Raw genomic sequence first — 23,031 nt, forward strand, 5'->3', positions numbered from 1 at the left:
TATTCCCCCCCCCCCCCTTCTTTTTTTAATGATATTGTGGTACTAAATTTCAGATTTCTTCTGGCAATATCTGGTTGTAACCAGAGCGTTAATGCCTCATTAGGTGAATTATGACCTAAGCACAATGGAATGCTGTGATGACACTCCCCTTTTGCAACTCTCAGCAACATGCCTGGACATGCAGGCCAGGTGCATCTTACCCAGATAGGATGTGCTGTTACCCAAGGCTTGGTACTGATGCAAACAATTTACATGTGTTGATGTTCTGGACACTTAAGAAATTAATGGCACTCCCCATCCAAATATGTTGCTATTCTTTCATTTATCACAAAAACGTTAGTATCCCAGCACTATACCAGATAATTTACAGTATATCAGATAATAATCTTATTATTTCTCACACACTTAGGTGAAATTTTTACATATTATGATGTATGAATGCTTTTATTTAAATTATTTGCATTCTCACAGTAATGGACTTTAACTGTGACATGATAATTATGCATCAACTCAACAAATGAAAGCCATAAATGATCAGAAATGTAACTAGTGAATTGTTTGGCCTATTAAAACAAATACACTGGAGTGTCTCAAATCCATGATTGCACAAAAACAGTAACTCATAAAGAGGACATATAAGTCCAGTTCCAACTCACTGAGCTTGTTATTTTATTTTATTCTGTAAAGTATGGCTCATTGAATATTTAAATACTTAACAAATAAATAAAGTGAGTAAATACACAAACACACACACACACACACATGTACTTGTAATTAGATTACATTTTACAGTTTTTCTCAATTGCCAACACACAATTCATTAAACAATTCACCATTCCCTCACAACTATATAAACACAATCTCAAAACTACACACCAACTTGTGCAAACTTCAAACTTCCGGGTCAAAGTCAAACATTTTAGTCAAAAACACATTCTCTTTTGTCAGACTAGTGAGTAAATACACAAACACACACACACACACACACATGTACTTGGAATTAGATTACATTTTACAGTTTTTCTCAATTGCCAACACACAATTAATTAAACAATTCACCATTCCCTCACAACTATATAAACACAATCTCAAAACTACACACCAACTTGTGCAAACTTCAAACTTCCGGGTCAAAGTCAAACATTTTAGTCAAAAACACATTCTCTTTTGTCAGACTCAAACTTTGGTTGTACTTCTATATGTACTGTAATTGTAATGTATAAGTAGAGTAAAAACCCTGTAGATGAGCCTGCAGGCCAGTTGTCCTTATGGCCATTCCATGCACAAGAACATTAGTGCTTTATATTTCATCAGCAACAAATGACCTTTGACCTCGTCTCCTTCATTTTATTTTCTCCTCCCATTCCTCTTTGTCTCCCACTACCAGGATTAATTTTCCAATACACGTAATCACCTGTGCACTTCACCTGTGTTCATATCATCCTGAGATTCTGACTGGTGTGTCATTAGTTTTGCTACTTAATGTTCACACACACACACACACACACACACACACACACATTTTTCATTCAAGTGTATTAAACATTACATTATGCCAGGATTTCCCAAACCAGTTTTCATGAGGGGGTTTGTGAATTGATGAAAAGCTGGAAGTCTTTCAAAATGTATGAAAACTGTAGAATTTAATTGTAACTATATACACACAAAATCGCAGAAAAATAAAAAAGGGATAAACGTGTGAAACTCAATAAATGTGAAACTTAATAAATTACCAGTGAAACTTGGCCCTGTTTTAAGATTTATTTTCCTTTCGGTTGCCTAGCACTACGCAGCGCCACTTTCTTTTTTTATTGCCTTGCTTACAGCCAATCAAAATGTAAGAACTTCAGTCTACGCAACCGTCATTTTAACCAATGAAATTGTGATATTTTTAATCTCTGCCACGCAGGCACATTTCTCATCAGCCAATGAGACGCGAGGCGAGGCGGGTGTAAGGGTGAAGGCGTACTTGTGAGTATAAGCTAACACGAGAATTTATTTAGAAAACAATATTTCTAATTTAAATTATAGGTGACTACCGATCGTTTGCGTCCGCCACAAAATAAGTGTTTAAGTAATAATTCTGGTACCGCATTCAAGATTAATTTGACATGTTTTGTTAGGCATCTTTCAGATTAGCTACATAGCAAGCTAGTGTATTATTAGTAGTCTGATGCTGACATCTGATGCAACATATTAGTGGCAGACTTTAATCGGTTGTATTGCAGATTTAAAGCTAATCAAATTGTTTTTGGAATTCAAAACAGCAGAGAGAAGATGGATTTCCAGCAGCATGGATACCGGGCAAGTACGTATGAAAGAACTTGGCAAAACATTGTTGCTCTTTTAGATACGTGGACAACAACATACTGTACTTTAAAATCAGCAAAGCCTAAATTGATTACATCACGAGCAGTCTGGCATCAAAGTGCAATGCAGATTGTAAAGTAATTAGACCTAATTAGATATCTTGGTTTGATGACGTGTTGTGTGAACTCTTTAACCCTTTGCCACATCATATTGTAATTAGTTACTTTAACACAGGTCATAGGTGAAGAATGACATTTGAAAAAGTGTTACGATCCTAGTTTTTTTTTTTTTGATGCATAAGCAGCCATATATTTTATGTGAGAATTCTCTAAATGTGATTTTGCTTTATCAGTGATTTTTTTCCCCATGCAGCAAAACCCAGAGCCAGAGCATCTCCACCCAGTGGGGGTCCGCTTCTTTTTGATGACACCAGTTCAGGGCCCCCACCCATGAACAGCCAGAACTACTATAGTTCAGAATATAATATGGCTGATGCATCAGCAGGGGGTCAAGACCCTGGAGTGGGCAGCCTCTTTGCTGATCCAGTGGCCAGTGCTGCCATGATGTATGGCTCATCGCTCGCCAATCAAAGCAAGGATATTGTGAACAAAGAGGTGAGATGCCATGTTCAACTTAAGGTATCACAGGTGTATGTTATGTCAATGAAGTGAAAAGAGTTGACCCAACTGTAGATGTCAATCATGCATTGCATCTGTCTTTTGATAAATGTTAAGTATCAATATTTATTGTGTAATTGATTTTATTTTTCTCCCACCTTGTCATCTCTTACAGATTAACCGATTAATGTCGGTGAACAAGCTGAAGTATTTCTTTGCAGTTGATACCAAATATGTTATGAAAAAACTGTTGCTTCTCATGTTCCCATACACACATCAGGTAAAATATTCATTTCTGAATCAAAGAGATAATTAATGTTTATTAACATTATTTTCCTCATTTTAATTACAATTGCTTTTTTACTGGAGTTTTTTTTAACTCTAAATATTTAATATGCATTAAATATAGCGTAAAAAGTTAATTTAAACAATTTTAATATCTTGTTACTTTATTATAAATGAAATTGTCAAACTTGTCTTGCATCACCCAGATGCATTCTAATTTATTGCAAAATGTAAAAGCTTTATCTTACACTTCTTTGAACAGGTTTAAAATAAACGTTTTTTTGTATGCTATTATATATATATATTTTTTTTTTTATGCATACTATGATATTATCAGGACTGGGAAGTACGTTACCACAGAGACACTCCCCTCACACCGTGCCATGATGTCAATGCTCCAGATCTCTACATACCCAGTAATTAATATTTATTATTCATTCTGAGCAACCGGACAAATCGTTGATCTACAACATTATTAAATCTCTACTTTTAGAGAATGCAAACTCGAGCTTTTGTGCCATTTTGTTGCCACTGTAGTGGATTTTCAATAAACTCTTCTTCTCCTACAGCCAGTTTTCTCTTTCAGTTTTCAGTCAAGTCATGGCAGATTATCAGTTGAAGAGAATCTTGCTGAGAAAGTTAGATTTTATAAACTTGTTTATCCCTAGCTACCTGAAAAATAACTCCTCCTAATTGCACAGAGATTTTAAGGGGACTCTTGCTTCCTTGAGTACTAGGATTTAATGCAAGACTGCACATTAAGTATGAGCAACAGTACCATGCTTGCAATGCGTTTGCCATGTAGTAAAATCAGAAACCATGTATCTGAATTTATAAAGTTGTTGCATTGTCTGCACTTATGATTTCATCAAACCTTTTTGTTTTCATCTAGCAATGGCTTTTATCACTTACATTTTACTGGCTGGAATGGCTTTAGGAATCCAGAAACGGTGAGTAATAGTGGTTTTTATAGGAGACTGACTAACACTGATGTTTCCACTTTATGGATGTTGGAATGCTTGGACATCCTAAGGGATTCATATAAAAATACATTTAATAAAATAATCTATTAGCAAACTAACCTATAACATTCAGTAACCCTCATGTGACCCTACTAAATGGGATTCATATCAGTATGATCAGCACTGCCACATTCAAGTAATCTTTTTGACACTGTTTTATATGAGACATGATTAATACTTTTTACGTTTTCTCTACATGTTCAGGTTCAGTCCAGAGGTTTTGGGTTTGTGTGCAAGCACAGCTCTGGTTTGGATCATCATTGAAGTTCTTGTCATGTTGCTCAGTCTTTACTTGCTCACAGTTCACACAGACCTCTCAACGTTTGACCTTGTTGCTTACAGTGGATACAAATATGTGGGGTATGTTTCGGTTGGATATCATAATGTATTTTACATGTCTGTGGATGAGCCACTGTTTGTAACTGGATCGTGTGTTGTGTTTTATATAGCATTAAAGATGTTTTTTTTTCTTCTATTTTTCAGGATCATTTTCACAGTGTTGTGTGGACTGCTCTTTGGCAGTGACGGCTACTTTGTTGCTCTTGCTTGGTCTTCTTGTGCTCTCATGTTTTTTATTGTAAGTTTTGTTTAGAAATATGGTGCTTACATATTTACGTTTTTCAATACATTTCTCCAATTAATTGTAAAATGAATGTTATTTCAGGTTCGTTCTCTAAAAATGAAGATCCTGTCTTCATTCTCAGCAGACTCAATGGGTGCCGGAGCGAGTGCCAAGCCCCACTTTCGGTTGTACATTACCCTGGCATCAGCTGCCTTTCAGCCAATCATCATTTACTGGCTCACCACTCATTTGGTCAGATGACCTACAGTATTTATACTATGAAGGAACTTTAAAATGACAATGCTGGACTGGGATGGTTTCAAATTTTGGCATTGTTACAGAAAAGTGGCATACCGTGGTTGTGTTTCTTCACAGAGGATTTATGTGGTCTGATCTTCAGTATTGGCTTCATCAGCATTGTCATCTGCTGAGCAATTGTTGAAAATATAATTGAATATTTTTACAGGATTGTGTTCTTCTGCCGTTGTTTTCACATGGAGAAAATGGGAAAATAGCAGTTTGACTGCTCTTGTGTCTTCGCCATGCTGCTTTAGTGTCACAAAATCCAGACTTCATTTTAAGAGGCATGCTGATTTATCTGCCCTGTGATGTGCACTTGGTGAACACATGTTCAACTCAAGTGTCCTTCTTTTTCTGGTTTTCTGTGCATGAACAGCAGTGTTTTCTTCTTTATAGCAAAATAAATCCCATGATTTAGACTTTTAAGGTGTTTAGAATTGTTTATATCTTGTCAATTCAAGTACTGCTCCCCGGGCGCCACAGCAAAAAATGGCTGCCCACTGCTCCGGGTGTGTGTTCACGGTGTGTGTGTGTGTGTGTTCACTGCTGTGTGTGTGCACTTTGGATGGGTTAAATGCAGAGCACTAATTCCAAGTATGGGTCACCATACTTGGCCACATGTCACGTCACTTTACTTGATATGATACCAATAGTCTACAAGCAATACGACTTGATAGATTAGGTGCAATATACATATTAAGTTGGAGTTCAGCTGCTATAAACACTTACAAAAGATAAACATAAGATGCTTTTCCACCAAATATGTGTCCCTGGACCACAAAAGCAGTCATAAGTAGCACGGGTATATTTGCAGCAATAACCAACAATACATTGTTTGGGTCAAAATTATCTATTTTTCTTTCATGCCAAAAATCATTAGTATATTAAGATCATGTTCCATGAAGATATTTTGTAAAATTTCATACTGTAAATATATCAAAATTGTATTTTTTTATTAGTAATATGCTTTGCTAAGGATTTAGACAACTTGGACAACTTTAAAGGCGATTTTCTCAATATTTAGATTTTTTTTTGCACCCTCAGATTCCAGATTTTCAAATTGTTGTATCTCAGCCAAATATTGTCCTATCCTGACAAACCATACGCCAATTTAAAAGCTTGTTCATTCAGCTTTTAGATGATGTATAAATCTTAATTTAAAAACATTGACCTTTATGACTGGTTTTGTGGTTCAGGGACAGAAGTACAAACGGCCAAAATTAAGCTCAAAAATAAAGCCAAACTCGTTTCAATTCACGAGTGTCTCTTTAAGGAGGGGTCGCAGGAGGCGCGCCGGCTGCAAAGCGTCCTTCTGGTTTCCAAGGAAACGCGGGAAAGGACAGCGCAGACAGGACAGGATAGTGCGAGACATAACAGTTTCTTTTGCAGATATTTTAACACTTTGACAGAAACTTTAAACTTATAAGAGAACAGAATCGGAGACTGGATGCTATAAATTCGTTCCTACTTGTTTAGGTAAGTTTTTCGCTGTTCTGTCGCTCTTTTGTCTTGGCATAAAGGCTTCACGCGAGCATGAATGCTTGGGTAATTATTCAAAATGTAACTTAATATTCTTGCGCCATTTTCTCAGGTGTATATAGACCATGTGGCTTGGCTTTCCGTGTTTGTCAGGTGATAGAATAATCGATTTGTTTAAAATTCTCATTCATATTTCGCATTAATTATCAGGAAGCTGTCCATCATACCTGTGTTTGTTTAGCGCCAGTTGAATGTGTTATTTCTCGGTTGACTACTTTGCTCAATCATTTACTCGTAGTGCACTCAGTATTGAAAAAGTAATGATACAGCCTCTTCCTGGGTTTAATACATTTAAGTTATTTATTTGTTTATTTATGAAAAATTCTTATTAAAAAAAAAAGTATATGTTTAAAAAGTATATGTGCAATGCATTAATTACACTGTTTGTGTGTTTCTGCAGTTCAACAGGTGAATGTGTGGACCTGTATCTTGCAGCTGAGAGACCGATGGAGAAATACACACAAGCACTGCCACCCCATTCTCCTTTACATTCCCCCCAAAATAACTCGGAAGCTCTGTCTCGATCCCCCTCTCTTCCACAGCCTGCTGCTGTTCTGTCTGCGTCCCTCCCTTCCTCCCCAACCACCCCATCCTCCTATCTTCACTTTACATCAACCCCTCGGGCATCTGGAGGGTCACATTGCCTCAGTCCCTCCACAGTATCTGACCAGGATGACCTGACCTGCCTCAGCTGGCTGCATCAAAGAGGGAACCTGTTGCCTTTGCAGCCACTGCCCAAAATCACCACACTGCCCCAGACATTAGATCCCATTCCTGTCCAACAGCTGCCTTCCTCCGGTGCCAAACCCCCGTACTCTTTTAGCAGTCTCATCTTCATGGCAATAGAAGATTCGCCTGAGAAGAGGCTCCCAGTGAAAGGTATTTATGAGTGGATTGTCGACAACTTCCCCTATTATAAAGAGGCTCCCGGTGGATGGAGGAACTCGGTCCGACACAACCTTTCCTTGAGCAAGAGCTTCCAACGAATACATCGAGACAAGAGTCAAGTGCGTCAGACTTCCAGTCAGAATTTTCTGAACTCCTTAGTCTATACTGATTAGTTGTTTAATTAAATATTCCTTCTTTGTTTTGCAGTCTGTTGGAAAGGGCTCATTATGGCGTGTTTGTCCAGAATATCGACCAGCTCTTCTAGAAGTTCTTAGAAAAACTCATTATTGTCATCGTACCAACAGTAACTTGCTGAACAAGCCTGTTTTGTGAGTTTGATTTGCTTTTTTATAATACACACCACCTCCGTAAGGCTTAATATTGAATTATCTGATGCATTATGCACAACGGCAAAGGAACAAATGACTCGTTCATTGGGATACTGATACATGCATATCTGACCTCCATTCTGAACAGGTTGGAGGCGGCTGATAATGGGCAGAACACCTTGGGTGAGACTATGGAAATTTCAGGTATGCCACAACTGAACACAGCTTCTAAATTTAACTGTAGTTAAATTTAACATACTGGAATGAGTATGCTCTAACAAAAAAGTACAATTATAGTTATACCTAGTGAAGTTTAGTTAAGTGTTCAGCCTTGGCTCAAAATTGGGCTTTGGTTTCATCTTGGCATTCCAAAAAACAATCAATTACACATACAACACAACAGACCAAAACATCTAGAATACCCTAATTACAGCATATCTATAAATAAATATTAAATATAGGAGCATGAATGTTAAACAGTTATGGATACAGACATGTTATACACTACTGTTCAAAAGTCTCTTATGCTCACCAAGGCTGGGTTTATTTGATTAAACGTTCAGTAAAAACAGTAATGTTGTGAAATATTATTACAATTTAAAAGTAACTGCTTTCTATTTGAATATATTTTAAAATGTAATTTATTCCTGTGATGCAAAGCTGAATTTTTCAGCATCATTACTCCAGTCTTCAGTGTCACATGATCCTTCAGAAATCATTCTAATATGCCTATTTACTGCTCATGAAACATTTTGAATTATCAATGTTGAAAACAGTTGTTCTGCCGTGAGTAGAAAGTTTAAAAGAACAATTTTTTGTTTTTCAATTCAACTTTTATGTCATTATAAATGTCTTTAATGTCACCTTTAATCAATTTGTGTCCTTGCTGAATGTCAGTTTTCATTCTTAATGACCCCAAACTTTTAAATGGTATTGTGTGATATGGTGTTTCTCTTGCACGCACTGTTTTGTTTGCTAGCCTTTATCCACTTTTTCCAGACACGGCATGTTTGTGAGCTGTTGTCTTGGTAATGACCGGACATTACCCTAGCAACCTATAGCCACGTTAACATTATGGTCGTCCTCTCTGTGTCAGGCTGTTTTACTACAGGGTCACTTAAGTAAAGAAGTCTCAGATAACAGACCGTTTTCTCTCTTCTTTTGCAAAGATTTTTCACCATACAGTACTAATTAAATAGTAATAATACAATAGTACAGTAACTATGAATTAGTGTTTTTTTTGTGAATGAAAGAAAATATCCAGCTGTGAGTTTTATACAGAAGAGAGTCACAGAGAGTGACTGTCACACTAACTACTGACCTGTTCTTGTAGTCCACTGTGGTTATGTATGATACACTTCTCTTAATTCCGTCACAAACTGTTCTATTTCACTGTTCCTCAGATCTAGATTCTCTGTCTTCAAACCCGCCGTGCTCTTTGACACCAGATCACGAGGAGCTGGTCCCCATGGAGTCTGTGGATCTGACAGAGGTTGTCGGCGAGGATTCAGAGAAAGATCCACTGGCAGACAGCGGTTACATTGAGTTACACTATTACCAGTATCAGCAGTATCAGTACCTGGTTCTTCCAGGAGACACTGAGTTGGACCTGGAGACGGTTGAGATACTGCAGCTTGATGCAGAGGCTCAGGAGGCTGCAGGGTCACTGCTTGACCTCGCGGGAGGCAACCAATGAGAGCTTACCTGTGTGCTGTGTACAAGCAAGGAGGGTTAATGGGGAGATGGGGCCACTGTGAGAACTCTAGGCTTGATGTGCTTTTGGCACCTTTTATAACTGCCTGAACTTTTACTTATTGTCATGAAAGGTGCAACATAAGCAATTCCAAATAATCTAGTGATTTGAATAAAACATTTGTAGGGACTGATAACAGCACTGTGAGGGTATCCTTGGTAATAGTGTATAATAGGTAATAAAGCATCTGCAAAATGCTTTCATAAAGAACAAAATATTTATTGTTTACTGTGGTTGAAAGGTAATATTTCATGCACTTCCATGCCATTTTAAGTCCCTTCCATTAAGATTATTCTAAAGATTTGTTGTGTTCTACATTCAAATTAGAGGGATAAAGTTCTGATGTGAGTTTTGAAGAAAATGTTTTTTTTTACAGTATGAAATTGTTCAAAATTATGAACATGTTCAAGTATTATTGAGATAAACTGCCAGCTGTTAGATTGGGTAGATGGAAGGATTAATATCTAACCCTTATTTCTTGATTGTTGATTATTGTCATGCTACAGCATTCTGTAGTGATTAGTTTCCTGTGTAGTATGATGCATGTCATATTTTGCTTTATTCATGTGTTTATTTTAGTATGTTTAACAGGTTGACACTAAATGACATTCTGACCCCATCCTCTTCATGTGTAACTCATGTAGCAATAAAGTACTAAAATGTTATGTTGAAGTCTTTGCCTGATTTAAGATATGAGATTATAAGTTTAAGTTTTAATTTGCAAGCTCTTAGTAGATGACAGATTTAACCAGAAGACATTGAGGAGTGAATTAGTGAAGATATTAATGTCTTCTCATATGGCTTCATTTATGAAAATGACATCTTAACTTTTAGATAATGGTTGCTCTGCAGTGGCTTGTAAGAAAAAGGCCAGTGTTCTGAAAATCTGACCTACCTACTCGAGATGACCGACCAGTAGTTTAAACTGTCATACTTGAAGCTACAACATAAGGCATAAAAACTATCTAGATGCAATACTAATGTAATAGATGAGCTGTAAAAGCCTATCAGGATATGCTGTCCCCATAGGAAGACTATATTGTCAGGCAGGACTAACCCACAACCCCACCCTAAACCTTAACCTATCATTAAAAGGATGTAGTTTGGTTGGGGCAACCGGAGAGGCAGGTCAGATTTTCAGTACACCTTCTATGTATGTGATCTTTTTAAAGGGGTCATATGATGCTTTTTTTAAAGATCATTATTTTGTGTATTTGGTGTAACAGAATATGTTGACATGCTTTAATGTTCAAAAAACACATTATTTTTCAAATACTGTACATTATTGTAGGTCCTCTATGCCCCGCCTCTCTCAAACGCTTCGTTTTCTACAAAGTCCCTCCTTGAAAGGAAAACTTGAAATCGCATCATATGACCCCTTTAAATGTAATAGTATTGCACTTACCCTTACCTAATGAATCATGTGAATGAATTTAACAATTTATTGCCAGAAAATTACATTTAATAGGAAGCAAATAATTATATATTTTTTCTTATAGCTTTAGGATGTAGAATCAGCTTAAGAGTGCGAGCTGATTTTGAGCATGTGCTATAACAAACATATTTAACTCAAGCTCTGCATAAACCAAAAGCTGTTGTGTAATGTAGTAAATGAGATGTGTTCATGGGTGGTTCTTGGTCCTGGCTACACCAAAAGTGAAGGTTGCCATTCCAGTGTGACTCATTATGGAAAACCTAGAAGACACTCCCTAGATGTCTGGCAAAACTTTTTTGAAAAAAAGGGGGAAGTATTGCTTGTACTATTTTCATGTTGGCATGAGCTAACGTTAATATTTTTAAGTGCATTGGCTTACCGAGTAACAAAAACAGGTGTAAATGTGCGCACAATGTAATCAGAGAGGTGATATTTAAGATTAAAATATTGTTTCACGCTTATAAATCACTAGGCTCAATAATATTTAAGACCTCTGATTGGACCGTAACAACAAACGCCACTTGTCACGCTAGTCTGCTCTGGGTTCTCTTGGATGTTGTAGTTTTTGTGGCCTACTGACGGTTGGAATGTATTCGAATTCGTTTCCAATAAAACTACATTTCCCAGCAACACGCGCGGTGGGACGTTCTTTGACGGACAAAGTTGTGTTTATTAAAACTGAAACGTTCATAATCTGAAACGGAGCCAGTGGAAGGTCTGCAGTGATAAACGAAGCATAAGGTACTGGAAATTATTGGTTGCTTTCAAAGACGGTAAAATGTAAACTAGCTCAAGACACTTTTAAAATGGTTTATTTTAGTTTCGTCCATTCCTCAAATATGTTGTCGGTTTGATTGAAACTCCTCAATGCTGGGGCGAGGCGATAGTAACTAGCTAGTTTAATATCAGCAAGTTTGATTTTATATTGTATTTATATACATGCGTCTTGTAAGATGTCGCCAAACAAACAACTTTTGATTCTTATATGGAAAATATTACATAAAGGATCTGGAATTCAGCCTGTCAACGAGAGGAGGGATCTGCACTAATGTTTCAGATTTACTCATGATTATTTACTATTTACTATAAAACAAGTTTACCATATAAGCCAGGTTTATTTCAGTTAGTCTGACTATTGTCAGTTGATTTGGTTCAAAATAAGTAAGACTAAATTAAATAAGCCTGGCTTATTTGGTAAACTTGTTTTATGAAACAGGCCCCCGAACACAATCTGAAGCCACTCTGAATGCGTTTAATGGTTGACATGAGCAAGTTCATATGTTCATTTATCATATTTGACTGAAGTTTCTTAGTGGCAGTTGCCTCGTTTCTCATTACTACATGCAACGCATGCAGTAGTGCAAGTATCTGTAATTATTACATTCTTTTGAGAAACAGCCAGGGATTCCTGACATTTTTCAGCAGGTTTGTCTGTTCCAGACCCTCACCTTTTTTTTTTTTATCTGTTCCACCTGTGTATTTTATTCCTCAGGGTGTGTTGTTTCACTTATACACACATTTGTGTACAAACTCTTCCACTATATGCAGATGTCAGTGGCTTTGACGTTTCCACAGCAGTGTTGATTGTACACATTTGCCCACGAGTGAAAGCAGTCTGAATGATTGAAACAATGAATCACATTCAAGCTGAAGTCTGTCAGTGGAAAAGAGCATGCTTGAACCTTTTAACTGGCTTGCCACATCGCAATTTCCCAACAAACCCTGCCCTGCCAGCCAACAGGGCCAGTACTGTCTCAATAATGCCTCTCAGAAATGTGATTTAACACACTGTCTTTGATATTTCTAAGCAGAAACTAACAGCTAGCTGTAAAGGTCAAAACTAATTGTGGCATGCACTCGAATATGAATGTGTGACCTTATTTTATTGCAGCCAATAAGCTGAAACATTTTTATTGCCGCCCATAGTAAGCGTGTGATATAGGACAGAGGATGAGAGGCGATCCTGGGCCAGTTCAGATCGTGACAGTCAACAAGGAGGATCACTCCTTTGACCTGGACACAGAAGCGCTCAGTCGAATTCTGTTGATGCCTGAGGTTCGAGATAAGGATGTGGTGGTGGTGTCTGTCGCCGGTGCCTTCCGAAAGGGGAAAAGTTTCCTTTTGGATTTCATGCTCCGATACATGTATAGGAAGGTCAGAAGAAAAACATTCAATATTCAGATCATGTAATGCAGCACATAATTGAATATGTAGCAAAATTTACCCAGTTTTAAGATGACACTTTCTAATATAACTGGAATACTGGTGGTGTGCTGCTCTTGAGCAGGAAGCCAGGCATATTTATTCCCACTGTAAATTCACCTCTTATTATTTTGTCCTCTCCAGCCTGGTCAGGACTGGCTTGGGCAGGAGAATGACCCTCTGACAGGTTTCTCCTGGAGAGGAGGATCAGAACCAGAGACCACTGGCATCCAGCTATGGAGTGAAGTTTTCATAGTGCGGAAGAAGGATGGAAGTGAGGTAACAAGCACCTGACAGCAGACAGCTCACTGTGGTCATGTGGTCTTATTCAGAACTGGTTAAAGGTTTTACTTCCATTTTTTAAATACCAAAAACTAATGCTTTTCATGATGGCTTTAATGGTTTTTGAACATCTGCGCTCTTCCACTAATGCAGTCAGTTAGAGTTGTGAACGTGCAGTATTGAGAGAGAAATAATGCGCTGGAATAATAGGTATTATTAGGTAATAGGCAATATTGCAGTATTGAGAGAGAAATAATGTGTTGGAATAATAGGTAACATTTACTAAGTATGCACAGGTTAGATTGTGAAATCTGCATGTGAAAGTTTTCACAAACATCTTTCTGTGTGAAAGGGGATCATTTTGACAGTATTGTTGGAAGAACTTTTCTGTTTGTAGTACATTGTTGTCATGTAAAAGTACCATAAAATTATTCTAACTTTACGAAAAATTGTAGGAACAACTGATACCACAGGTATGCAAAAAACACATACTCTGGGTGGCCTTATAATTGTGTTATGATGAAAATTATATTTAATCTTAACATGATTAGAATTAGAATATATATTACATATATGTACTGTATATGTAGTTAAAATAAAATTTATATTTAATCTAATTTAGAAAACTTTTAACTTCACTAACATTAAAACAAGGTTAAGAACAAATATATATGTGTAAGCATGTGTTGTGAATTAGGCGTAATTTTTTGTGTGAAATGTTTTCTTGTACTTACAGATATGAAATAATCCACTCAATTGTTAGTGAGTGAGACCCATTGATTCTCTTTGTATCTATATATGTAATATCTGCTTCTAATTCATTGTCCTTTGATGGTGTCACAAAACAAATAACTTGCAGTGTGGCCAGTGTAGTCTGAATGAATGATTATGACCTGGTTGTTTTGAATTAATCGGTCAAAATCAGCTGGAGCAATCACTGAATTAAGATCTAAGTTGAACTGCAAGTCATTACTTTTGGTCATTCATCTCAAAAGTAAATGTTCTAGTGTTATGTTATATTTAAGGCTTTTGAGATCAGTATTACGGACTGATTCTGTGTATGACAATGTGCAGTTAAATAGATTCAACTAAACTTTCAAATTTAGTTGTAATATATGTAACGTTAATAAATATTACTAAACATAGTTAGGATCAATTATTTGTTGCTTCCTCCGAGGTACTGAGAATCATTAAGTGCAATTCCTCACAATTCCTGTCACTAATGGAGCATGTTTGAGATATGGTGTGAATAAAGAACTGAGTTTGAATGAAAAATTAAATGATTAGTATTAGCCAGTTTCAGTTCCCCAGAAATTCATTACGACAGTTGCATTATGAACTATCTGATATCTTATCTGGTGGTTCATGTCCAGTAAGCAGTCTGCACTTGCAAAAGCCCTGATTTCAGATTCATAATAAGTTTGTGGGGAAATTCTGTCACTTCCTGTCAAGATTTTGTCATCTGTGATCTGGCTTAATGTTTTTACAGAAACCATCAAATCACTTTTTCACATCTTGAATCACTTCCGGTCACTTTCTCTTGAGATTGAAGAACCATTGTATTAAAAAGAGCATTTTGTTTTTCTCTATAGGTTGCTGTGCTCTTAATGGACACACAAGGAGCATTTGATTCCCAGTCCACAGTGAAAGATTGCGCTACTATCTTTGCCCTCAGCACCATGACCAGCTCTGTCCAGGTTTCCACAATGCATCTCTACTATTTAGCCACAAATGAGTTAAAAGAAGAATGGAATTGTATCACAATTCCTTTTTTTTTCGTGTAGATTTATAACCTGTCACAGAATATTCAGGAAGATGATCTACAGCAACTTCAGGTTAGTCAAATCACAACTAGCCAAGAATACAGCAGTGTCAATCTGAACTGACTTATCTTGAGATTGTCCTGCAATTTTGATCCGGAGAATTGATCACAGATAAATTATTGGGTTAAATTTTAAAAATTAATATAATACAGTTATTATACTTAAAATGTTCTAATGTAAATGTACACTAATGTTCAAAAGTTTGGGTCCGTAATATTATGCAATATTATTACAGTTTAAAATAACTCTTTTCTATTTTAACGCAAAGCTTAAATTTCAGCATTATTATATTATCTAGTCATCAATGTCACATGATCCTTCAGAAATCATTGTAATATGCTGATTTGGTACTCAAGAAACAGATATTATTATCAAAATGGTTATGCTGCTTAATATTTTGTGGAAACATTAATATACAATTTTCAGGATTCTTTGATGAATAGAAAGTTCAAAAGAACAGCATTTATTTGAAATGTAAATCTTTATATACGTCACTATACATGCATTTACTGTCACTTGATCGATTTAATCCATTCTTGCTGAATAAAATATTTAATTTCTTTCAAATATATATAAAAAAAAAAATCGTACTGCCCCAAAAACTATGGATGATAGAATACATATAGCTTATATAACACTGTTCTCATTAGGTATGTGTAAAACAGCATATTTTCATACTTGACCACTCAGTGAGTTATCTAACTAGTTACTGTTTAGGCAGGCCTGTATAATCAGAACCTGATCAGATTCATTTTGTAGGGGCATGCACATCCAAAAAAAAATTCATTTTCTTCTAAAAGAGCTGGACAAAACACAACAGCAAAGAGCGGAGCACAGAGTTCTCATGAAACGCTGAAAAACAACCGCCTGGGCTGTAATATAACCTATTATTGCTGTCAGAAAGCATTGTGCACAGCAGGGCATTTCAAGTTCAACTATAATTTATTTCTGCACTTATTGTGTATTATGTGGAACAAGCCCTCAGCATCTAAAACCCTATGAGAGAGGTTGTGTCTTAATGCATTGCCAATAAATTATTGATGCATTTTTTTTTAACAGACCGTACAGTATACCACAATTATATGTTCTTTTTTCTTGTTTTAAATTGTGGTTTTATTCTTTTAATGACTTCTGTCATTTTTTGTTTGTGTAGCTGTTTACAGAGTATGGCCGACTGGCAATGGATGAAATCTTTCTAAAGCCTTTTCAGGTATGAACACACCTTGCTGATACTGACATTGTAGTCACCTCTGTTTAAATGTCTGTACCTGTAGTGACACGTGCCTTCTGTGCGCAAATTTGTATTTCAAATTTGTGGTTTTTACTTGCCATTCATTTAACTTCATAAGCACAATAAAAAGAAATGTGGTGCCACCATGTTACAGTGATGTATCAGATGGCAGTATCATGGTATTTGAAATCTTATATTGGATGATCGTCATATTTATATCACATTGTATTTACATCTGTAACAAGAATAATAATACTGGGTAGTACCACGGACAACATTGTCTGAGAGCTCAGGACAGATTTTACATATAACTTGAAACAGTTATATATCAGAGGGCATGTGTATTAAAGAAAACTCTTGCGTTCATATTTCCTTCATGCCGACTCAAATCTTTCTTGCCTGCAGTCACTAATGTTCCTGGTCAGAGACTGGAGTTTCCCGTACGAGTACAAATACGGGTTTAAGGGAGGAAGTGATTTCTTGGACAAACGTTTGCAAGTATGTGACTAAGAATGATACTCATGTTTGGTATGTTCAGTTGTGTGTGTGTGTGTGTCTGTAGTGATATCTCTTTTATGTGTTTGTCTGGTGGTGTTCAGGTGAAGCCGACTCAACATGAGGAGCTTCAGACAGTGAGGGAGCACATTCACTCCTGTTTCACCTCCATTTCCTGTTTTCTCTTACCACACCCTGGCCTGAAGGTGGCAACAAGCCCTGCTTTCACGGGACAGCTGTGTGGTATTAGACTTCATTCATGTTTTACTACACGTATTGCCTTGGGATGGGCACAACTACCAGAGCATTTAATAGTGCCAGCAATGATCCATCTTAAAAACACCATAATTGTTTTTTTTTTTCGACTTCAAAACGTTTTTACACCAATTTTCTGATTTCATAGTACTTTGATCAAAGTGCCCATCCCTAATTCTGCTGGTACAAAAATGACATACACTGCTAAAAGTTTGGGGTTGGTAAGGTGTTTTTAAAGGCACAATATGTAATTTTTCGCCGCTAGAGGGCGCTTATTCAAAATAAACAAAAACAAAGGCGTAGTTCGATGACTCCGTGACTGAGTGTGGAATCATGGGAGTTGTGGTCTTCATCCCCACAGCCGATGCAATACGACGGGACTCGGGCAGAAATCATGTACATGGATGAGCTAATGATTTATTAACGTAGTAGAATGAAGCAGGGTGAGGCTGAAAGCCGTCGAAGCGAAACGAGGCCGCTGAACGAGCGTGACACACGGCTTGAAAGCAGCAGAGCTTTTATTATGCCACAGTCGACCGCTTCCGCTCCTTCCGGTCGTGCGTATGTGGGGGAAAAAAAGCAGCTGTTTTATCATACTAGATACGTTTGAAAGTTCTGTTATAATGCTACTCTGTGCAGTCGTCACCGGTCTATTAAAACGCACAACATATTAAAGCGTCTTTGGTGTTTCCATGTTTTCTACAAAACAAAACCGGAAATCGAGGGGTTATGACGTCATTGGCAGGCAACACAATGACACTATGGACACGGTCCGTGTCACTAGTTAAAATTGCTTATTTCTCTGGATTTAAACATTTTTTGAAACATTTGGGATAATGTTAGTACACAAGTCAGCAAAATATATAACACTGTTCTAGTGGTTTTTGGATATTTTAATAAAAAAATCTTACATATTGTGCCTTTAATGTTTTGGAAGAAAACATTGGTTGCACTTTGCAATAAGGTTTATTAGTTAACATGAATGCATTAACTAATATTAACTAACAATGAGCAATGCATTTGTTACAGTATATTTATTAATCTTTGTTAACATTAATAAAAGTACAACTTTTCATTGTTAGTTCATTTTAGCTTAGGTCCATTAATTAATATTAACAGATAAAACTTTGGATTTTAATAATGTATTGGTAAATGTTGCAATTAATATGAACTGAGATTAATAAATGCTTTACAAGTATTTATCATTGTTAATTCATGTTAACTAATGTAGTTAAATAATGTTAACAAATGGAACCTTATTGTAAACTGTTACTGAAATCTCTCACTGTATGCTCACTAAGGCTCAAAATACAATTACTACAATTTAAAATAAATGTTTTCTATTTCATATATTTTGAAATGTAATTTAATCCTGTGATTTCCTTCTGAAATCATTGTAATACACACATTTGGTGCTCAAGAAACATTTTTATCACCGTTGAAAACAGTTGTGCTGCTTAATATTTTTATGGAAACCAAACCATGTACATTTTTTCAGGATTATTTCATGAATATAAAGTTCAAAAGAACAGAATTTATTCAAATATGATTTTTTTGTAATGTTTTAATAACTTGTACTTTCACTGTTGATCAATTTGATCAATTATTTAGAAAAAAAAATCTTGCTGACCCCAAATAATAGAGCAAATCATATGTCAACACTCCACTTACATCTGATATCTGCATCCCTCTTTGTGTCCCTCGTTGTGGGTTTAATTTTCTTTCTCTCATTTTATACTAACATTCTTATGTTATTTGTGTCCTAACTCTCTCTAACAATCACTCCTGCCACTCTCAGATGTGGCTCCAGAGTTCAAGGAGCAGTTGCATGAACTCATTCCCAACCTGCTGAAGACTGACGAGCTGGCTGTGAAAGAGATCAATGGGAATAAGGTGACCTGCAGGGGCCTGCTGGAGTACTTCAAGGTGAGCTCACACCTGGCTTATGATCATCTTGATCTCTATTTTGTTGAGCAGCATTTAAAATGATTTTTTTTTTTCGCTGTCAGGCATATATCAAGATATATCAGGGAGAAGACCTTCCACACCCTAAATCCATGCTAGAGGTAACAATGCAGTTTTACTGATATTTGGTATTCATTTGTGACTTGTCACAAGATGTCATGTTGTTGAATTAATGTTTTGACTCATTCAGGCTACAGCAGAGGCCAATAACCTTGCAGCTGTGGCGTCAGCAAAAGACCAGTACTACAAGAATATGGAGAAGGTCAGGCTGTTACACACTCATTATTATATGTACAATGTGTTACACACTCATTATACTGTATGTACATTAAGTTCAGTTCCTTTCATACATATTATTGCTGAATGAAACTAATACTAATACTAGGGTTGTGCCGATAGACGATAGTAGTGTGTATTGACTATAGTCAGATATCACCTGTGGCTGATGCCTTTGATGATAACAAGACGATTATTATTATTGTTATTATTATCAGGCTAGTAATACTATCTAATTAATATTAGGGCTTATTTGTTCCATCGTATTTATTTTTCCACATTTTAACGTTATAACCAATCACACACTATTCTGTTGAGCTTATGAATGCAATGGCCAATCAGAGGCGTTCAGATGAGTCATCGCACTGGAGTTTTGTTGTTCAGTGCATGCGCTTGCTAACTGAATTCTCTCATAAACAAAGTGCAGATGTATGTGCGATGTAAGTGTAAGAGATTTATTCATCATGCAGTGTAGATAGCTTCACTGCTTTTAAAGTGCATAAACTTGCGCTAGACTTAAGTCAGTGATGATGTTCTTTGATAATGTAAATGTCCTTTGGTTGGTTCTGTAGCTGCTATTTGAATAACTGAGGAAATGTAAGCATTATAATTAGTAACTTACAATGTTTCTATTAAATTGTTATCATGTTAAATACAATTTCAGTCATAATAAAAAATATTTTACATATTTAGTTAATAGATTACACTAACATTAGGCTGCTTTTAGCCTTACCCTGGAGTTGGTTCACTCTCTGGCTATGAAACGAAGTAAGTAAATAATTAAAAAAATTAGACATAGTATTGTGTATCGGCGATCTCACAGGCTGACGATAGAATGATATGACTATGGAGCATATCGCCCAACTAATGCGCATTTTTACATTTGCATTGGCATGTGATTACCAAACCTAATATCCATTTAACCTTTTATATAATGTCCTTTTATTTATTTTTCACACATCCCCCCTCACTGTTAGGTGTGTGGTGGAGATCTGCCTTATGTGGCTCCTGACTCACTGGAGGAGAAGCACCATTTCTTCCTGCAGGAGGCCCTTCATCTCTTCTCCAGCACTAAGAAGATGGGTGGGCGGGATTTCTGTTACCGTTACCAGGAACAGTTGGAAGGAGAGCTGAAAGAGCTGTGGGAGTCCTTAAGCAAACACAACGAGGTAACAAGTGAAAAAGCATTGAAAAAATTAATGTGAAAAATATTTAAAAACTTAAGAGGATTTGATTAATTTTATGTACACTTGCTGTCTTTTCAGTCCAAGAATGTTTTTCGTGCTTTCCGGACGCCTGCAGTGCTGTTTGTCCTGGTCTGCCTCCTGTATGTTCTGTCAGGAATTTTGTTCTTCATTGGCCTGGAAACTATTTCCTTTGCATGTGACTGTGTAGTTGGCCTGGCCATGATTGCTATGCTGACCTGGGCCTTTATCCGGTACTCTGGCCAGTACAGAGAAGTAGGTTCAGCCATAGACCAGGCTGCTGGAGTAATACTAGAGCAGGTACATATATTCCTTTAATAATTATACATATGAATATATATTTTTTAAATAAAGATTAAAAATGTACTTATGTTGTTTTTCAGGCCACAGATGTACTAAACAAGACAAGAAGCCAGGGTCAGGTGGCTACACAACAGAAAAAGACAAGATAGCTTCTCATTCATACCGAAGATGCCAGAACAAGATGTAAACTGCACAGACGTGACCAATAATGTTACCAAATTATGCATATCTCCAAATATAGCACTTAAATTTCTACTTCTAATGCAGGCTGACTCATTTTGTCAGAATATCTTAAAGAAGATTTTTAAATATCACCACAAATATGAACACAAGACCAAATATCACAAACCAGCAGCTGGTTTTTCAGGGACAGGTATAGATTTAGCGCAAGGGCTAAACTCTCCACAGAACTGCATTGATATGTTTACAGTTGTTCATTCCAGTTCAGCCAAAGACATCCTCCATAGCAGGTCAGGGTTGTATAATGTTTAGATTGCACTTGTATTGCAGACTGTAGACATGTTACCTGTTTGTTCTCTTTAGCCAGGAATACCTTTTGCACATGAACTGCCATTACTTCATTAAGGCTTGAGCTTGATAAGATGTTTAGTATTACAAGTGGTACTATATTATGTGAACTTTGCAAGAGCTTTGTTCGGTGTTCTTTGTACCAAATTGTGGCCTTCTATGCATTCCATCTTTCCATCTTGTACACATCCATGTATGATTTATATGGGAGTTTCTGTCAATAAACTGTTTCACTTGTATTGGGTTTCATAATCAGGGTAACAAACATATTATTCCATCCCAATGTTCTTGAGTGCTGGATTGGTTCTGTTCACTTCCTCTTAACTGCTGGCATGTTGTTGGGTGTTCAAAACCATCCTGATACTGTCATCAAGTTGGACTTAGTATTGATAGAAAAGCTAATATTAACTATTCAACAGTGTCTTGGGGAAAGCTCGGTCATTGTGCACTATTCTGTAATCAGGTTCATATTTGCATCTCATTAGTAGACGCCTGATTTGATTCTGTTACTGGAGTGATTTGAGCACTGTTGCTCTTATGACTTTCCATTTTAATTTGTGTTCCGTAACATTCCTTGTATGATGTGGTGGTGAAATAGTATACCTGGAGAATCCAGAGTACCTGAAAGCATTTTTCCAGGTTTTTAAAGACAGAAAATATGCATTTGCCCCCCAAGGAATGTCTGTAAAGTGTATTTGTGGCGTTCTTCTTTGTTGCATTCCACTAGAGCCTCAGTTGGAGGCTTTGAATGTGTTACCTTCACTTTTTCAACTGCGTGGACCTGCCTAAACTTACCTACCAGGGATCATTCTCTGTCCCTGTGTATCACTTTCATTGTTACATACACTTTATATATCCCAGAAATATAGCTATACGCATGCCATACACTGATGGGTCTTGTTTGTACACAGTTGAAGGCAGAAATGTGAAGAGCCAACGTTTGTACACTAGGTGTCAGCATTGATTTAAACGGAGAGAACGTTTCAGAGAGCATCGTGGCCACGTTTGAACATCCGTTCATTTGCATCAATCTACAAATGGAACCTTTGATTCATACATCATTTGTTCACTGCAAACTGTAGATAATAAAGCATGTTCTGTGCTCTTTGGTAAGCGGGACGCATTCTTCCTCCTTTGCAGTTTCACTCTTTGCTGCTGTACACCGCTCCCTCTTATTTCCTTATATGGCGATCGGAGTCGCGAGCCGCCTGATGTGCGCGGCTTCGGCTGAAGCGCGCTCACGACTGTCACCATTTGCTTCCTTATTTGGAAGCGAGTTAAGCGAACCTTAAAAAGGGGCAGAGACCAGCTATGCTATACAGCAGCGTGCCCTGCGAGCCACTAACGAATATTGCAATTGGTGTGGTGTGTTTCGGTGCAGAATTTAGTAGTATAACAGCACCTTTCATGTCACTTTACCATGTGT

The 23,031-nt window shown here is 36.9% G+C and overlaps 3 protein-coding genes across 6 annotated transcripts; all 3 read left to right on the top strand.

Moving 5' to 3' along the window:
* The first annotated feature begins 1,910 nt into the window (after nucleotides 1-1,910).
* Nucleotides 1,911-5,236, top strand: LOC107658025 (protein YIF1A-like). 2 transcript variants are annotated; one of them, XM_016446402.1, is made up of 9 exons: nucleotides 1,911-1,971; nucleotides 2,268-2,308; nucleotides 2,683-2,924; nucleotides 3,103-3,207; nucleotides 3,550-3,628; nucleotides 4,105-4,162; nucleotides 4,439-4,594; nucleotides 4,718-4,811; nucleotides 4,899-5,236. In XM_016446402.1, exons 2-9 carry the CDS (start codon nucleotides 2,278-2,280, stop codon nucleotides 5,055-5,057), a joined length of 924 nt encoding a protein of 307 aa, XP_016301888.1. In that variant the 5' UTR covers nucleotides 1,911-1,971; nucleotides 2,268-2,277; the 3' UTR covers nucleotides 5,058-5,236. The 2 variants fall into 2 exon arrangements, with proteins under 2 accessions (XP_016301888.1, XP_016301889.1); XM_016446403.1 differs by having other exon boundaries at nucleotides 1,951-1,971; nucleotides 2,271-2,308.
* A 1,291-nt stretch (nucleotides 5,237-6,527) lies between these two features.
* LOC107658027 (forkhead box protein N2-like) lies at nucleotides 6,528-9,634 on the top strand. 3 transcript variants are annotated; one of them, XM_016446406.1, is made up of 5 exons: nucleotides 6,528-6,572; nucleotides 7,036-7,642; nucleotides 7,731-7,852; nucleotides 8,001-8,056; nucleotides 9,256-9,634. In XM_016446406.1, the coding sequence occupies exons 2-5, from the start codon at nucleotides 7,082-7,084 to the stop codon at nucleotides 9,546-9,548; spliced, it is 1,032 nt and encodes a 343-aa protein (XP_016301892.1). In that variant the 5' UTR covers nucleotides 6,528-6,572; nucleotides 7,036-7,081; the 3' UTR covers nucleotides 9,549-9,634. The 3 variants fall into 3 exon arrangements, with proteins under 3 accessions (XP_016301892.1, XP_016301891.1, XP_016301890.1); XM_016446405.1 differs by lacking the exon at nucleotides 6,528-6,572 and adding an exon at nucleotides 6,594-6,641; XM_016446404.1 differs by lacking the exon at nucleotides 6,528-6,572 and having other exon boundaries at nucleotides 6,992-7,642.
* A 2,049-nt stretch (nucleotides 9,635-11,683) lies between these two features.
* LOC107658065 (atlastin-3-like) lies at nucleotides 11,684-22,665 on the top strand. Its single transcript, XM_016446473.1, has 14 exons — nucleotides 11,684-11,781; nucleotides 12,967-13,194; nucleotides 13,387-13,521; nucleotides 15,117-15,221; nucleotides 15,309-15,359; nucleotides 16,501-16,557; nucleotides 16,984-17,076; nucleotides 17,178-17,316; nucleotides 19,127-19,254; nucleotides 19,338-19,394; nucleotides 19,484-19,555; nucleotides 20,547-20,738; nucleotides 20,835-21,074; nucleotides 21,158-22,665. The coding sequence occupies exons 2-14, from the start codon at nucleotides 12,991-12,993 to the stop codon at nucleotides 21,224-21,226; spliced, it is 1,542 nt and encodes a 513-aa protein (XP_016301959.1). The 5' UTR covers nucleotides 11,684-11,781; nucleotides 12,967-12,990; the 3' UTR covers nucleotides 21,227-22,665.
* The last annotated feature ends 366 nt before the right edge of the window (nucleotides 22,666-23,031 follow it).

Source organism: Sinocyclocheilus anshuiensis, unplaced genomic scaffold, assembly GCF_001515605.1.
Source record: "Sinocyclocheilus anshuiensis isolate Anshui unplaced genomic scaffold, SAMN03320099.WGS_v1.1 scaffold227, whole genome shotgun sequence".
NCBI lineage: Eukaryota > Metazoa > Chordata > Actinopteri > Cypriniformes > Cyprinidae > Sinocyclocheilus > Sinocyclocheilus anshuiensis.